The sequence below is a fragment of the Mycteria americana genome, chromosome 4 (genome assembly GCF_035582795.1).
Source record: "Mycteria americana isolate JAX WOST 10 ecotype Jacksonville Zoo and Gardens chromosome 4, USCA_MyAme_1.0, whole genome shotgun sequence".
In the NCBI taxonomy this organism is placed as follows: Eukaryota; Metazoa; Chordata; class Aves; order Ciconiiformes; family Ciconiidae; genus Mycteria; species Mycteria americana.
The window spans coordinates 43,977,045-43,992,634 of record NC_134368.1 but is presented as its reverse complement, the minus strand read 5'-3'; the positions used below and the strand labels follow the sequence as shown (position 1 = coordinate 43,992,634).

The following is a 15,590-nucleotide window of genomic DNA, read 5'->3' as shown; positions in this document are numbered from 1 at the left end:
GACACTCCGTAACAGGAACATGCCGCTTTGGGGGTTGAAGTCGGTTCCAGCCATTCCTTTTCCTATTTTGTCAGAGTTCAGCTAACTGTCCACAGCTAATCTCTGCCATCTGACTTCGTCCTTAGTGCCAGACTTCCTGCCATGTTCAGTCCATGGTATTCATCAGCCCCCCCTTTATGTCCTTGGCATTAATCAAGAGAACCGCAATCTTTTTCCTTCTCAACTGACTCATTACCTAATCTTCCCTAGCTGTTGCTTTTCTACTTAAGTACTTAAGAACACTGGTAAGTGATATGATTTCTTTCACATCTACATGGAGCATTTGGATTAGATATGGTTTTGAGAATGTTACATAAAAAAAAGGATTTATGTGCACACTAAACATTGCTCTCGCTTATACTGAGATACGTAATTGTTTCATATGCAAGTTCAAATATTTGAAAACATATATGCTTACTCAAGCGAGACTGCACATTTATAAAATAAAGTTTGCCACCAAGTTAATCAAAGTATGCCAGCTAATGCCAATCATCCTCAACAGTATTGCTGTTCTGTGTTGTAATAACCATTGTCTGTCCACATGTTAATATTTTTCCTTTTTAGAATTCTAGCCATCCTTTACATTTTCAGTAGGCAAAGGTAGAAAAGTAATTAGCTCGCATTTGATCTTACAACATTTTTGGGCAATTTGATAAACTAAAGAATCAGAAACTGAAAAAAAGGAACAGCTCTGATTCCTGGTAAAACTCTGTATCATTATGTGCCTTGCAAGACAGAAAATTAATTACAACAGAAACAATATAAGAAGAAATTTCGTATTTTCCAAAAGGCAATTAGTAATATTATGAATTACAAAGTTTGGTAGTACTTTGTGTCTAGTATCTAGATCCTAAAAAATGTCGCTTACTAAATGCAAAGCTGAAAATAGTACCAACTTCAACAATTTAAAATGAGTGTTTCTTTCAAAGATGGAACACTTTTAAGTCATAACATAGGTTATTTCTCATAAATTAAGAACATTACTACGGCAATTATGAAAAATTGCATTCTCAAAAATAAAAACTCAGAGAAATTATATATAATTTAGGAAGAGAAGGAAGGCAAAACTAATCAACATAGGAGAAATACCTGCAGAATTACTTGCCCTTTTCATATTTGTGCAGCTCCATTTTAAAAAATGCAGACAAGACTACAGAACAGTCTTAGTATTTCTTATCCAAGTGAATGACATTATTAAAAGAAAATAATAATTTTATTCTGTTTTTACCTTTGCAAATGGTAAACAGTCTTTATCTGCTTCCTTGTCTTTCACTTCAAAGTCATAAAGTGCTTTGCACTGAGGCGGAGGTTGAGGTAAAGGTTTAATAATCTGAACAAAATTGGTAGGAAAAAAGCCATGGATGCCATTGACTTCTCCATGATACCAATTTTCATCCACCTGTCGACGCAAAATGATGATGTCTCCTTTACTGAATTTAAGATCGCCAGGTTCTTTTCCCTCGTAGTTATACAATGCTTTGGCACATGGTAACTGAGGTACACCCTAAAGAAGAAAAAAAAAATCACTAGAATTAGATGAGTATTACTAAATAGAATTTACATGACATTCTTTGGGAGACTATGAATGAAACTGAAATTGCAAAGTAAAATTATACACAATAAAATTATTTTATTGGAATGATTCTACTGATTTTTACCCAAATGTGTAGGAAGAGCTTCAGTTCTACACAGCCTTAACATCCCCCTAAATTTCATGATGATTTTCAGTAACACTACAACATTGGTAGACACAAGAGAGGCAAAAAACCTAATAGTTTAACCCTCATATACTAATTCACTAAGCTTAAACATTAAAAAAAAAAAAAAAAAAAAACCACAAAAAACAAAAAACCCAAACAAACAAACAAAAAACCCAAAACCCCCAAACTGGAAAGTATCCTGACCACTTGAGAGATCTGATAGAAAAATGCTGCAAGAAAATACAGCACTATAGTAACAGATTTGCTATAAGACCTTTAAGGCATGTTTTCTGCTTGACTTTCTTATTATTTTCCTCACCTAATTTATTTCACAGGCACAGAATGCTAAGGACGAGGACATAAGGGAGGTGTTTTCCAGCTTGAAAAACAAATTGCACTTTATTAAAGTTGAGATATTTCATCCTGGAACAACCCTTTAAATGCCATTATTTATTTTAAAACACAGCTAAAAAGATTTACTGGAAAAAAATCTGTTGAAGGTGTGTATCCTTGGGTTTTCTTCACTTGATTCCTCCATAATATCTGATAACTATACGTCACTGGTGCTGCTCTTGAACACGTCAGACGGATTACAATATAATGCTGTGTCATCCTCCCTTATATACACTGCAGGTATTATTTTTTAGTTGCTCGGTCTGTGCCTCCACATTTTGCAAGAGTGAGCCATAAAACTTTACAACTCTAGTATTAGGGCTACTGCCTTCAAAACTCTTTTCTCTCCAACTTTAAATATCTAGAGGGGAGCTCACTCCCTTAATGATACAAACAGCAGTAACCTGCATTACTAAGTCTTTCCATAGCAAACACAGCATTTATAGTCAAGTAGGGCACAGCATTTCACATCTTTAATGCTATCCCTTATGGAAAAGGCACATTTTAATGAAATTCAATGCTGGCGGTATTATTCACCACATCTACCCCATGGTATGTCTCTCCTCTCAAGTCTTCTACCAGCTCAGATTGTAAATTGGAGTTGCACTTGCAATATCTCAAGAGGTACACACACAATGCAAGGAAATTCTCAGAAGGAATTATCACTTCGAGTCTGTCTCATTGGTCAGAAGACAGAGTGCTTAATAATTTATTTCACATATAACACTTAAAATTTTGTCTTTCAATATAATCCAATTTGTTTGGACATCTTTATTTTTTGTGTATGATTTTATAAACAGATTAATAATTTCATGAAAGGATAAATAATATCTTAAAGATTAGCTTATTTAATAATTTTCTTTCTATACCAAACAATCAAAAGAAAACCATATGTATATACATAAGTACAGATGAGCATGATTTACATATGAATACAGGAAGATCACAGTTCATTCTGTTGCATCTGGGATGGGTACTAAAACTATTAGCAGGAACCATGCAATTGTTCGCAAAAACTGGCGATCTTCAGACTGAAGCAAACAATATTTTTCTTATGATCACACTTAACTGCATCAGTGCAGAATGTAAACACCACTGGCATACTCTGTATAAGCCTGGATAGGGAAAAAGACTAAGACATCAACTAGAGAATTTGTGGGTCCTAACTGATTGAGGGGAAAATTCATGGCGACAATAGAAGAATTAAAAAATATTGTATGTATGTACTTTTTAGTCCTATGTGCTCCCTGCAGAGTAAATGGACAGAATGAAGGAAGCAGACAGTGTAGATGTAAGGCCAAGTGCAGAGAGAGAACTGGAGGGGAGAGGACAGGTTGGCAGCAGAAAGAAACTCACCTCTACACAAGAGAGGAAACACTGCTTGCTTATCCATTTCCATCCCAACAACAAACAAACTAACCAAAAAAATTACAGCCCTTTTGTGATTACGAGCCAAAGAATTACTTGGTAGAAAAAGGGCCCCAGGCAATTATGGCTACTAGAAGACATACGCATCTCTTGCACTGGAGGGAATAGCTGGAGTTCTCCCAGGAATCACCCCGTTGTCCCGGGGGGAAAGCTTTCTATGTCCCCGTACTGAGGAAGAGCTTTAAGATTAGCTGTGTGTATAAAATACAGTTGGAAAAAAGTATCATTTCAAAAACAAACAAAACCAAAACAAACCAGGAGTGCCAGCACAGCAGATCATGTCCAAGTGATCAAACTCATCAATTAGTCATCATTTAATTGTTAGAACTCGATACTGCATTTATGCAGTTTATCACAAAGCCTCCCATGAACCAACCTTCACTCAAACGTACAAGCATCTGTTCATATTTTACAGGAAGCTCCTTTCCCAGTGTATAGGCTGAGTTTCTGCAAAGCTTGTTTCCCACGTTAAATGAGTATGGTTCCAGTCCGTAATTTCAAACAGGGCAAAGTTCAACAAAACACACACTTAGTTTTCAGTCAGACTGCCAGGGATTAAAGAGAAACGGTTAAACGACTCGGAAGAGAATTAAAGCGGATGCCTTCTCCTTCGGTCCCAGGGGGAGGATGAAGTGAGAAGGAACGGGTGCGATGGGGAGCGCCATTCTCAGGGGTATGGTATCAAGGGCCCTCGAGCACCATCTTCACATTCCTCCTCCTCTGAGCAACCTGGGAGCCGTGGCTCACAGCCGCTGCCTTCCGGGCCGCTGTGGTTAGCAGCCTTGGGCAGGTTCGGCCCCCCTTCTGCCCCTCCGGCTGTTCACCAGGGAGAGAAGGCCATGAGGATACTCTGAGCCGGAGTTTACATTTCACTCTGTGTCTCTCACTTGGCTAAACATGAAAGGAAGGCTTTGGAAGAAAAACTTTGCAGCCTACCCTTAGGTTTACAGCTGCCATTTACCCTGCCAACTCTTTGAGAAAGCAACAAAAAAAAAAACCCAGACGAAAACCATTTTAGGAAATTAAAATATAAAACTCAGAAAGACTCCACATAAAATAGGTTTCTTAGAATTATCACCTCAGTCCTTATGCAAAATCCTTATGCAAATATATTTGAACTTCTAATGCTACTGCTGATATACAAACTGCTTAAATTCATTTCTAGCTAAGGCATGGATATACATACATTTCACATGCCAGATTCCTTTCAAGAAAATAAAATTAATAATATATGATGGCATCAAAACAAATGGCTTAACAAGAATATGAAAAAATGCATATGCATTCATATATATGAGACTCGGGTCCCTCAGATTTCTTCTCCCAACCCAGATATTTTGCCTTAGAAACCTACAGAATTCACTTACAATTTTCCTCTTTGGATTTATAATACTTTGTCTTCAGTCACCTTACTTTGAACTTTACTCTTATTTTTTTAACGGACAATACGCAACTGCATGTATTTTTCATGAGCTTAAGCCAAGAGAAACTTACGCCTGCACAGAAACACGAGATCTGCTTTCCTTTTAAAGAGGAGTTTCTGTGGCAGAAGCCCAAATGGAAATATGCTTACACTGGCATAAAACAGTGTTCATTGTATAACTTACTGCACTTGGAGAACCAACATAAGCTGAAGTAGCAAAAATAGTAAATCCCCTCCCAAGGAAATGAATGGAACAGATACTGGGTCATCTGCGTCTCTTTACTTCCAAGCCTCCCCGGCTGTGGTACTGCTGGTTGTCACTTTTCCAAGCAAGCAAGGCATTCTGGCTGTGAGTCTGGGATGTGGCCTGGGCTTCCCTATGAACCAGTTGAATTTACCCAGAATATCTATGCCGTTTTTACCTGTTTGAGGTTCTCAGACACTGAGCATCTTCAAGAGGCCAGGAAATCTTCTTTTTACAGAAGTACTGTTTATGTTAGTAGTAGGACAGACAAAAAAGATTTCTGAAATTGTCTACGTGCACAACCAAAGCCCTATCAGCCTCCAAAACGCTGGCCTGCTCGGGCACCTCGGCAGCAGTTTTTATGCCTAGCTTTCTGAAATAACTTCTGCCTTTCTTTACAGAAAATCTAAAAACTGGAAGTCACTATCATTTTGGTCCATGTTATAAGAGGATCTTTAATAATCATCAGTTATTTGCAATTTTCGTACAACTAAAGACCAAAAAATGATTTTTCTTCATCTATCTTTTTTTTTTCTTTCCATGCAGTTCCTAAATCAAACCAACAGCCACATTAATAACCTGGACAAGATGAGAAACTATGATGAAAAATCTGCAATTACACAGCAATTGTAAGTACAGTAAGTCTAGTGCTACAGAGGTGCTTTCATCAGTCTAACTTTTTTTTCCCCAAAGAACCAGTATTGTAAGACATACTTAGCTGCCAGTAAAAGTTGCCTTTATATAAGGAAAGGCGCTTGTTAATATGCTGCAGCCAACTTGTTTGCAAAGCAGATTTGGGTCAAATGAATTCTTTACATGTACGTTCTCCAGTAGGTACAGGTATACCCGAGATTTCCTCTTCAGACTCCTAGTCATGCAAACCTTTTGAACGACAATATTGCTTCTTTTAATCTTCTAGTCCATTCTCTTTCATATTGTTGCCTTCTTGACTCAAATCTTTCAAATGCATCCTTTTTATTACTTTTTCTAATGTGTATTTTTGCTTTCTTGCCTTCTTTGGCCTTTACCAAGCTGTCCAGTCCTACATGCATGAACATCCCATTTTGCACCTATAGTTTTTTCATGTCTCTTTCATCTTGCTGGCTCCAATACCTGTTTTCAAGTCTTAATTTAAAGCCATCTGATCTGTCTAGTTCCATTTTCTTTGTTTCAGTCTCCTTTCTTCTTCCATACCTGCATTCAAATTTTTGCATCTTTTGAGACACAGAGATTATAATACTTCACTGAAGACCTTCTTAAACCACTTATATTACAAGATGCGTTACCTTCAGTAGGATTTCCTTCTAAAGGAAGGAAACATGCTCCCTATGTTAAGCTATAGGTATACTGCTTTCACCTGAACAAATTAAATACTGTTTTGCAGAACACACCAACCAATTTGAAACGAAGTCTCCCCATTTCTTTTTGAGTTCCAGAAAACAAAGTGTCTCCATAAGCCAAGAAGAATGTTAAAAGCTGGCTCCCCAAGTTTATTTTTCTCAGCTAAGGAACAATACAAACGAGGTCAGATTTGCTCAAACAAAGGCTAACTCAAGCATTATTAATCTGTATCTGACACTAAATTGTTAGTGGAATCAATTTTACATACTTCTACCATCAGAACTATCTTGGAAGACTGCAGAGGTCATCAGTGCAAATGAAATTATTTCTACTTAAAGCACCTCTGAGGTTCCTGCTATCTGAATGATAAAAATGTAAGGTATTTTTATGTCAGGAGGCTGTATCAAGTTGCCAGTATGCTGTAATAACCATAAAAACAAACCTTTGGTATCATCTGATATGAATTACTATTGCTCTACTGAATACAGTGAAACAGTATTTTTTATATGACAGTTCACTAGATTAAGGAGGCGAGCAATGTCAATGTTGGTAAGTATATTCATTTCTAGTTTCTAATGATATAGTTGTACTAAATCTCATTTTTCTCAGCACACATAAAATAAGTAACCAAACATCTGACTTAAAACAGTAAAAAATTTGTAGTTGTTTTGAAATGCCATATTCAAATAGGGTTAGTTGCAGCTTGGTACAGTTTTTGATTTCACTAAAAGTTGGAGAAGTTGTGCATTGAGAGGAAACTAGATAGCCAGGTTACCCTGATTAAAGAGACCAGGTTTGAAACCCATCTGTGTATAACTGAACCGTGACCTACATAACAACAATCATTTTGAAGAAAGATTACTTTAGGAAAAAAATAGGATGCAGGATAAGAGACACAATCAAGGCAACATATTTGTTATACTTTTGGAAAAGCTGAACAACTGCAATCAATAAAAATTTTAGGTTCTTCATAAATGAAAAAAATGGAATGATATTTTTGCAAGTATTTAATTTGACCATCAAGTTAAAATTTATTTAGTAGACCTGCAAAACTTCTCTGCTACTAGCTAACTATTCCAGAATATGGTAAATTTTCTCTAATGCTTGTTCATGATAACTAACACTAGCACTAGCTCTAGATGTAATAGTGTGTGACATATCAGAATATTCTTTATTAATTTCCAAGTTTCAGCCATCTAATGCAAGTGGAAATGCCAAGCACTCCTAGAGCCCTTTGCCTGACTGACTCTTTCGAGGACTTTATCAGTTACCTTTGCTCTTGTGGTAACTTGCAGAACAACTTCACAGGACAGGCTCAGAGAAACCCTACCTTTTGTAATAGAAGGGTAGCTCCTCTCCTCATGTAAACAATTTTTATGTGTTCTTTTGAGGTAAACTATCAGTGAGCTACTTAAAGTAGCCAGTTTATGAAAGTCCTTTTTGCTTCCTCGCTCTTAACAACTTTTAGAAGAAAACATTTTGGCATTTTTTCTTGTCTGATGTCAAGAAATAAATATAAGGTTGTTTAATATAAGTATGAGCAACTCTCTCCCACAAAGTTGTTTTGAAATTAAGAGCTGGAATACAGGAGAATGAAAGGAATTTAAAAATGTTGCCTTAAGGCCTAAGCAATCAGACTAATAATATGGAAGGTTAGAAAGGGACATTTACAAAGCTTTCCAAAGGCACTTAGCCCAGTCCCTTTCTGTGCAATACCTGTGTTTTTGAAAATTTTTTTTCAAATGAAAAAATGAGTGTCTTAAGAATGCCACCTTCTTTCCTTTGCCTATCTGAAATGCAAAGTTCTCAGCTACTTACTTCTCTGAAGTTTGTTAAGTAAAGAAAATTTGGAACACTTTCCACTAAACTAAGCTCTCAAAATAACCAAACAAGCAAGAAGAAAATAGGAAAACATGGAGAGGAGAAAAAAATTATAACCTGCACACTGCATGTCCCCAAATATTTTAATTGTATGCACTCAACAGGTTAAAGATTGCTTCTTTCCACGGGGCAAAAAAAAAAGCATGAGGAAACTGCTGTACACAGGAAAAACTGAGAAGGTAACTTTCAAGATGCAGAAATCCCATTGATTTTGAAAAGGAAAGCCAGTGCATATCAAACAATTTCATTCCGAGTCTTTAAAAACCTTTTGATTAATTGTTTACGACAAAACCATTTGCTTTGAAAAAACCAGATCCTTGTAAGAATGTAAACAAAACTTTAAAGTGTGCACTACGTAGAACTAAGATGTTTATATAAAATAGTTCTTTCCAAATGCAACTATTTGCTTTAAAGATCTGCTCTTATAAGCTGTTATACCAACTTTTCATAACTATTCAATCCCCATCCAAAATCTGTTACGGGAATGTGATGACTTTACTGTGCCAATACAGATTCTTAAATATCACATGCTTTTTCTGCTTGTTTGTTGTATGAACATAAAATCACAAAACACTAACAACTAGAGAAGAGGCAAAAACCCCCCTCTGAAAACTACCAAAATACAGACCACATCTGAGTGTTAAATCCTCTCCCTAAATTCATTCTTACCTGGCTATTGTGTAGCCTTCCCTTTTCACTCTTCATTTTTGTTTCCACATAAACTGGAAATTACACATCTTTGGCATCCTTTTGCTGCTGCCGAAATTCATACTTATCCTTCTAATACAGTTATCTGGAATTTACTCTCCCTGTCAAAAGCCATATACGCAATTGCTTAAACAGCCAAACAATTAATTCTGAAGCAAGATGTGTGCCATTCTGAGCTCCAAGTCCAGATTAAATAGAAATTTTCACGTAAACTCAGAATACTCTTCTTTCCCATTGGCTTAATGGGAGGCAGCTAGAGATGCCACAGACCTTCGTATACCCTTCCACAAACAAATAAAGCATCAATAACTGCGACTGTTATGATTCGAAATCTGCCCTACTAACTGAACCGCCATCTAACCTTATAATAACTTTTATCACTCACCAGAAAAAAAAAAAAATTAATTCAACAAAACATTCACAAAACAACATCTTGCTGTCGTCTATATAGTCAGTATGGCAGACATACTGTGAGAATTTCTGCAGCGTTATGTAGCAGTTAACAAAGAAATAGGGACACAGTCAACAGCAATCTTGGAGAAAGGAACCACCTTGCAACGCTAAGAAACATCTCCCTTCTTTTGTTTAATACAGTCTCATTTTTTTTTAAAATACATTAACACAAAACCTCACTGAATTAGAAAGAAATAAAAGGGAGTCTACATAACCCCATAGGGTATTGCTAACACCTAGAAAAGATTCCATTATTAATGTGGTACCACTAGGTTATGCTATGCTGGAGTAGTGGTAAGAAACAAATAGAAGTATCTATGTTGTCTACCAGTCTTAACATGGCTAATCAGGACACATATCTTCTCTTTCATTTTTGCATTAAACATAAGCCATCAATATTGGAAAAGTAGATCTATTTTACTGACCACATTTAGAATTCTCTCACAAATCTGCACTTTGTAACACCGCTTTACAAATCACTTTTCAAAACACTTTCTGTTTGCTCGCTTTAAAAAAAAGTTAATCTACTTAGTGTAGAAGATTGGAACATTTGGTTTATCAACCAAGCACTGGAACACAGGAGGCCCTGTCCCTGCTTCAGGGAGCTGATATTTTCACACAAGTATCAAAAGCTCCAGAGGGTTTATCAACAATGTAAAAATTTAGGAGTAATGCTCTGTATTGTTCTAAAGGTTTTTACACTTTAAAAATGAACGTAAGCAAGCTTCCCTCACTGTGGTGTAAAAATGAATATGTTTACTTGTTGCACCAAAAAAGAAGGAGAGGGAATTCCAGGCAAGAAGACAGATTGAAAAAAATTGAAAAGAATAAATGAGAAATGAGATTGCCAAGAGCAAACTCTTACTGCGCTTTGAAGGTGAGGAGTTTGAACATGATACAGAAGGAGCAAAGCCAGCAAATGACTCTGAACAAGGGAGTGACTCGGTAAGATTACTCCTGGTGAGATCAGCATGAAGAAACGTTCCTTTAATCTCTCAAATAATTTGCTGCCAAAAATTGGGCAATGGGAAAACACAGAGTTGCAAATGAAGAGGTTGCTGCATTTTTTGATGAAAGCCTATCAAGGTTGACAGGCGTGACTTTTTATCTGAGCATGCTTTGCTTTCCATTATGATCAAGTGTTAATGTATTCCCCACTAAACAGTGCAAGGTCTAAAATTAAAATGACCCTGTCAATGATATTTAAAAAAAAGAGAATAACCACACACAGCTCTCCTACCTGAATTTGATTTTAAAAATCTGAGATAGCATCGACATCCCACTACCTGCTGAGAAAGTGTTTTTAGGTTTATTTTCCATCACTTCCGCTATTTTGTAAATGTTCAGGTGCTTGTCCAACCTTCTGGATGAACGCGACATCACTGGCACACATCCTTCTCAGGTATTCCCTGCAAGCTCTTGTTGCCAGGAGCTGGAGGGACTTTCGCTAAGCTTGATTTGGGACTGGTACCATGTCCTCCTCCTCCTGAATCCCCCTCACTCCCTTGAAATTCTTTTGGAATCAATTTAATTCCTTTAATATCCTGACTTCAAACAGCCCCTTACCTATTGCGGAAAAGAAAAGGCACTAATTTTAGCTGTCACTGTACTATACACAAATACACATCCACTGCATGCACAGAGTAAATGACAAACTCAATTTGCTATTTATTTTTACTTATCCTTTAAATTTTTCATGCCTCAAAGCTTCCTGGAATATACATTTTTCTTCCAAAACATTTTTATGGTACTCTACTTGAAGCAGCTGTTTGGCCTTTTGAAAAGGCAACTAATCCTAGCTGAAATTATGCACTTTTTTGCAAGATAAATTGTTCCTTTACGTTCTTTACTACAACAAAAGAGCTGAGTGAGCCAGAAGAATGTTAGGCTAACATTTATCTCTTGTGCAGTGACAAGCTGGAGTTTGTACCTCCTGGTTATTTCAGCCAGACTGTAAAAGTAGACAAACAGCCTGGCGCAAATGAGAACAGGCTTGAACCCATAATGCCTACAGAGAGTACTATGCTTCACATTTCATATTGCTCAAATTAATACATTTTAGCATAAAAGTATTAGTGTTTAAAACAAAACCAATCCGCATGTCTTGAGTTTACTGAGTCTGAATTGGTACGTAGATATTCCCTAGCCATACCTTGCATCACCATGCTCTCCTCTGCTGTCACTGTACCTTTGCAAGCCCTTCCCGCCAGCCTCCATAACCTCCCTGGCCTCCTTTCTGCCTGAGCTTTGCCTTTCTTAATGCCATACCTCCATGCTCAGAGTTTCTAAATTCCTCCAGCGTCATCCATCCCCTCTTCCACCTTCCCTAGACTTCCTTTCGGCAAGGGAGCTCAGTGAGGAGCCCCTTGCTCCGCTGGCCTAGCCTTACTGCAAGCCCACCCCACTGCCTCCCACCTCCAGCTGCCCCTGACCCTGCAGATGAATTGGCTTTCCTGGGGTCTGACATTACTCTGCTCCTTAACTGGCAAACAAATTTCCAGCAATATGTGACTACCTCTCTGTAAAGTAGTGTAGAAAACCATATTCCACCTGTTTATGTTAATTAGCCCTTACTCCATTAAGAGTTGCCACCGGGTTTAGGTGGCAGCTAATACTTAAGCAAGGTGTCAAACTCAGTTACTCCAGCAGATCTTGGCCAAGTTTTCTCCCAGGTTGCCCAGCTCTAGACTGTCCTTCACTGTACAGGAGTGCTTAATTTTTACAACAACTATCAGCTCAAATACAGCAAAATCTCTCATTATTGTAATTCCACCGTCAGAGGCAGGGAGAGTAGCAGAAGGAGTACCCAAAGTAGAACTAGATATTTCAGGATAGACAGGAAAGGATTTTCCATTTTGCTTTCAAACACAGTTGTTTGTCCCAGAGGTTTGCTTTGTTTTAAGCATGACAGGTGAACAAGGGTTAGAAATGCTAGGCAATAAGAGGCTTACATTGAAAGGATAACCTGTTCACCTCTCAGTATTTTACCACAGAAAAACTACCAGAACTTGGGTCCAGGGAGGCCTAGGCGGTCTGCATTTCCTTACAGCAGTTCTGCTCCTCTAGTCCCTTTGCACTGTTGACTTTATATTACTAGTTGGTTACAACAAACTGGATTTCACTGTGTCACAGAAACGAGAAGCATTTAAACTACTTAAATGAATGGTCTTTCAGCAACTGCGTTTGCATTCACCACAGAAAGAGGAAATTTGAAAGTAACAAGTTGATCATTACTATGTTGTTGTAACACAGATTAAATCTCTCTGTTTACAGATTACTTCATTAGGAAAACTTCCTCTATCTTTTCTGTATTTGGTAGACACTGCCTCAAAATGGTAAGCTTTGAGTATTATATGCAGAAAGCTGCTTCTTGAAAGTAGTCCTCTATTTCAAAATACACATCCTTTCTACTTCAAACAACAATTTAATAGCAATTCTATCCTGTTGTCATATGCATTTGCCTAAAAGCCTTTCGCCTCTCCAAATGTTATGAGAACTTTGTAGTCATTTTGTAAAACAACATCTGAAGTATCTCTTGGACTTGTACCACAATTTACCAGTCTTTGTATCTATGAAAAACAAGTTTATACAAGGTTTTGGTTTTTTTTTTTTTACTCTCAAATATTTGGAGAAGTTAAGGAAGGTAATTTTTTTTCATTTGTCTATGATATAAACAAAAAAGAAACAATCCATTCTTTTATCCAATTCAATGAAAAGGACCATTTTCCTTCCCCAACAAAGGGGGATTATTTATATTTTATACTATTAACTGTCTCAGATCTTCTCACAGTTTTCATTTATGTGTTCATGCCATAAATAAAAATATATACTTCTATATAATGATTTTAATCAAGTAGCTATATGTATGGCAAAGTTTAATAAGTAGTATATTCTTGTACAAATTTTTTTCCTTTTGAAGCAGTCTTAAAGTGTATGAACTGCACTACTTTTTGATGAAACTAAAACAAAAGATGTGCTCCAACAGCGATTTACTGTTCCAACATTCCCTGGAATCAGAGTAGAGTCCGCTCAAAGTATTACTTCTGAAAAAACACAGGCTGTGGCCACCAAGTGCTCAGCACCCACTGTTTTTCTTCTATGGATCCATTCCCACTGCAGATTACTCACCAATATAGATATGGCCAAAGTTTTCCCAACCTAAAGAAGTTTTTAGTCCTCTGGTTGAAAAATGTGATACATGCCATGATCTCCATGTTTTCTTTGAAATAATTAAAACAGTTCTCACTCCAGCCAGGTTAATCCCACTAAAAGTTTATTCCATGAAAGTTAGTTCCATGATATCAAGCCAGATTTTTTCCAAAACCTGCCTCCTAAGGATAGTAAAACTGCTCAGATAAAATCACTAACAAGAAGGGAGTAGATATCAGAAGCTCTTCTGTAGGAGATAGTAAGCTCTTCCACGGGCCCTGAGCCCATGCACTTCTTGACCAATTTTAAGGAGCCTGTAAACTTTCAGGAGCCTGTAAGCTCCTAAGTGCAGAAGGACCTCCTGCCTTTGAGACTCCATAGTAAGCAAATTAATAACCACCTACTTACATTAACAGGGAATGCACAGAATAATTATATTCCACAAATAAATTCTCAAGAACAACTTAAAAGAAGTACAACTTTCTCATTTAGATAAAAAGTATTTTAATTACGTGGTTCAATAGTAATGCATTATTATGGGAAAGCACTGCTTTGGAGCCAAGAGTTAAGAATCAGATAGGATAATGAAAGGCTGACGGCTCTTTAATTCCCTCTCTTAACTATTCATGCTACTAAACTGGTTGAGATATATTTGGAAAGCAGAATTTGGTCATCCTGCTTCAGAGTTCTCTGATTCAGACTCCAGCAAGGCCTGATGGAAGACAACTCTTCAAGCAGGATACTCAAATAAACTGAAACTCCACCACTTTTTGTCACCTTGGTAAGACAGCTTGCAACTTAAGGCCCACCACTACTGGAGCTGTCTTTTCTCAGCTCTTCTATAAGACTGTACCTTATTTATATAGAATCAAACTGATTAACTATTCTTAAAAGAAACACAAACATATAGTAAAACCCCTGCAAATCGCAACTGCATTAACACAGCCCTCAGCTTTGTAATTGTTCCACTCAGCACATTTGTGTGAATTGGTGCTGACACAGAAATAGTCCTGAATAAAAAGCCCTGAATATATATTCATGTAGGTACAAAACTTGTGTATGGCACAACAATGCTGATATTAGACCAATGTACATGCCGATGTCACACACATTCAACTTTCCTGCAACGTAAATGCTCTTCAACCCACTGACTTTAGTTCGAAGTGAAACAAATTATCTTCTAAGCAACAAACGCCCCATGTTTCTCCTAACTGCCTTCCTGTCAAGCTTTGTTGACATTCCAATTTTTCTCTTTATTCACTCAACTCTGTTCTCTCTTTGTAGGATGGCTGAGGTTTAGGATTTGATGTGACCCCAGACACAATTTTGGAAAGTATAGGATAGAAATACTGATGTATACCATGACACATTCCGTCCAAACTTCGCTGCCTTCAACAGAGCTGGCTTGTAAGTCTGCCCCTGCACTGCCTGAAAGCCTGCATTTAAGGTTGTTTCTAAAGAGCCCATTAAGCCTGTGATGCAGAAAATCACTTTTTCCAAAAAGGCACCAAGCCTTAAACTGAAAACATCGACAGAAGAACAATTTATCCTATCCATTAGGAGGTTTCCACTGGCTTACCATGCTACAAAGATTTAGATGCTTCTTGAAGTACTTGTGTAACTCACAGTAACTTTAGCCCATTATTTACCATCACTCTTCTGATTACGTAAAGCTGTAATTTGTATTAATTGCTGTTCCTTCTTTCCGCCACTTGTTATATGAGACTATTTTTGCTAAATTTGTTAATTTTTTTCAGCTTTGGGAAAGTAGCCCTTTTGATTCACCAAACATATGCATCAGGGTTTGCTTATACTGAACATAATTTACTAT

General features: G+C 37.2%; 1 protein-coding gene across 2 annotated transcripts in view; it reads right to left on the bottom strand.

Moving 5' to 3' along the window:
• Window positions 1-15,590, bottom strand: part of SH3RF1 (SH3 domain containing ring finger 1) — a 95,455-nt gene that overhangs the window by 40,547 nt on the left and 39,318 nt on the right. For both annotated transcript variants that reach the window (XM_075500325.1, XM_075500326.1), the window contains exon 3: window positions 1,268-1,543. In XM_075500325.1, coding sequence (XP_075356440.1) covers window positions 1,268-1,543 — 276 coding nt within the window. The remainder of the gene's footprint in view (window positions 1-1,267; window positions 1,544-15,590) is intronic.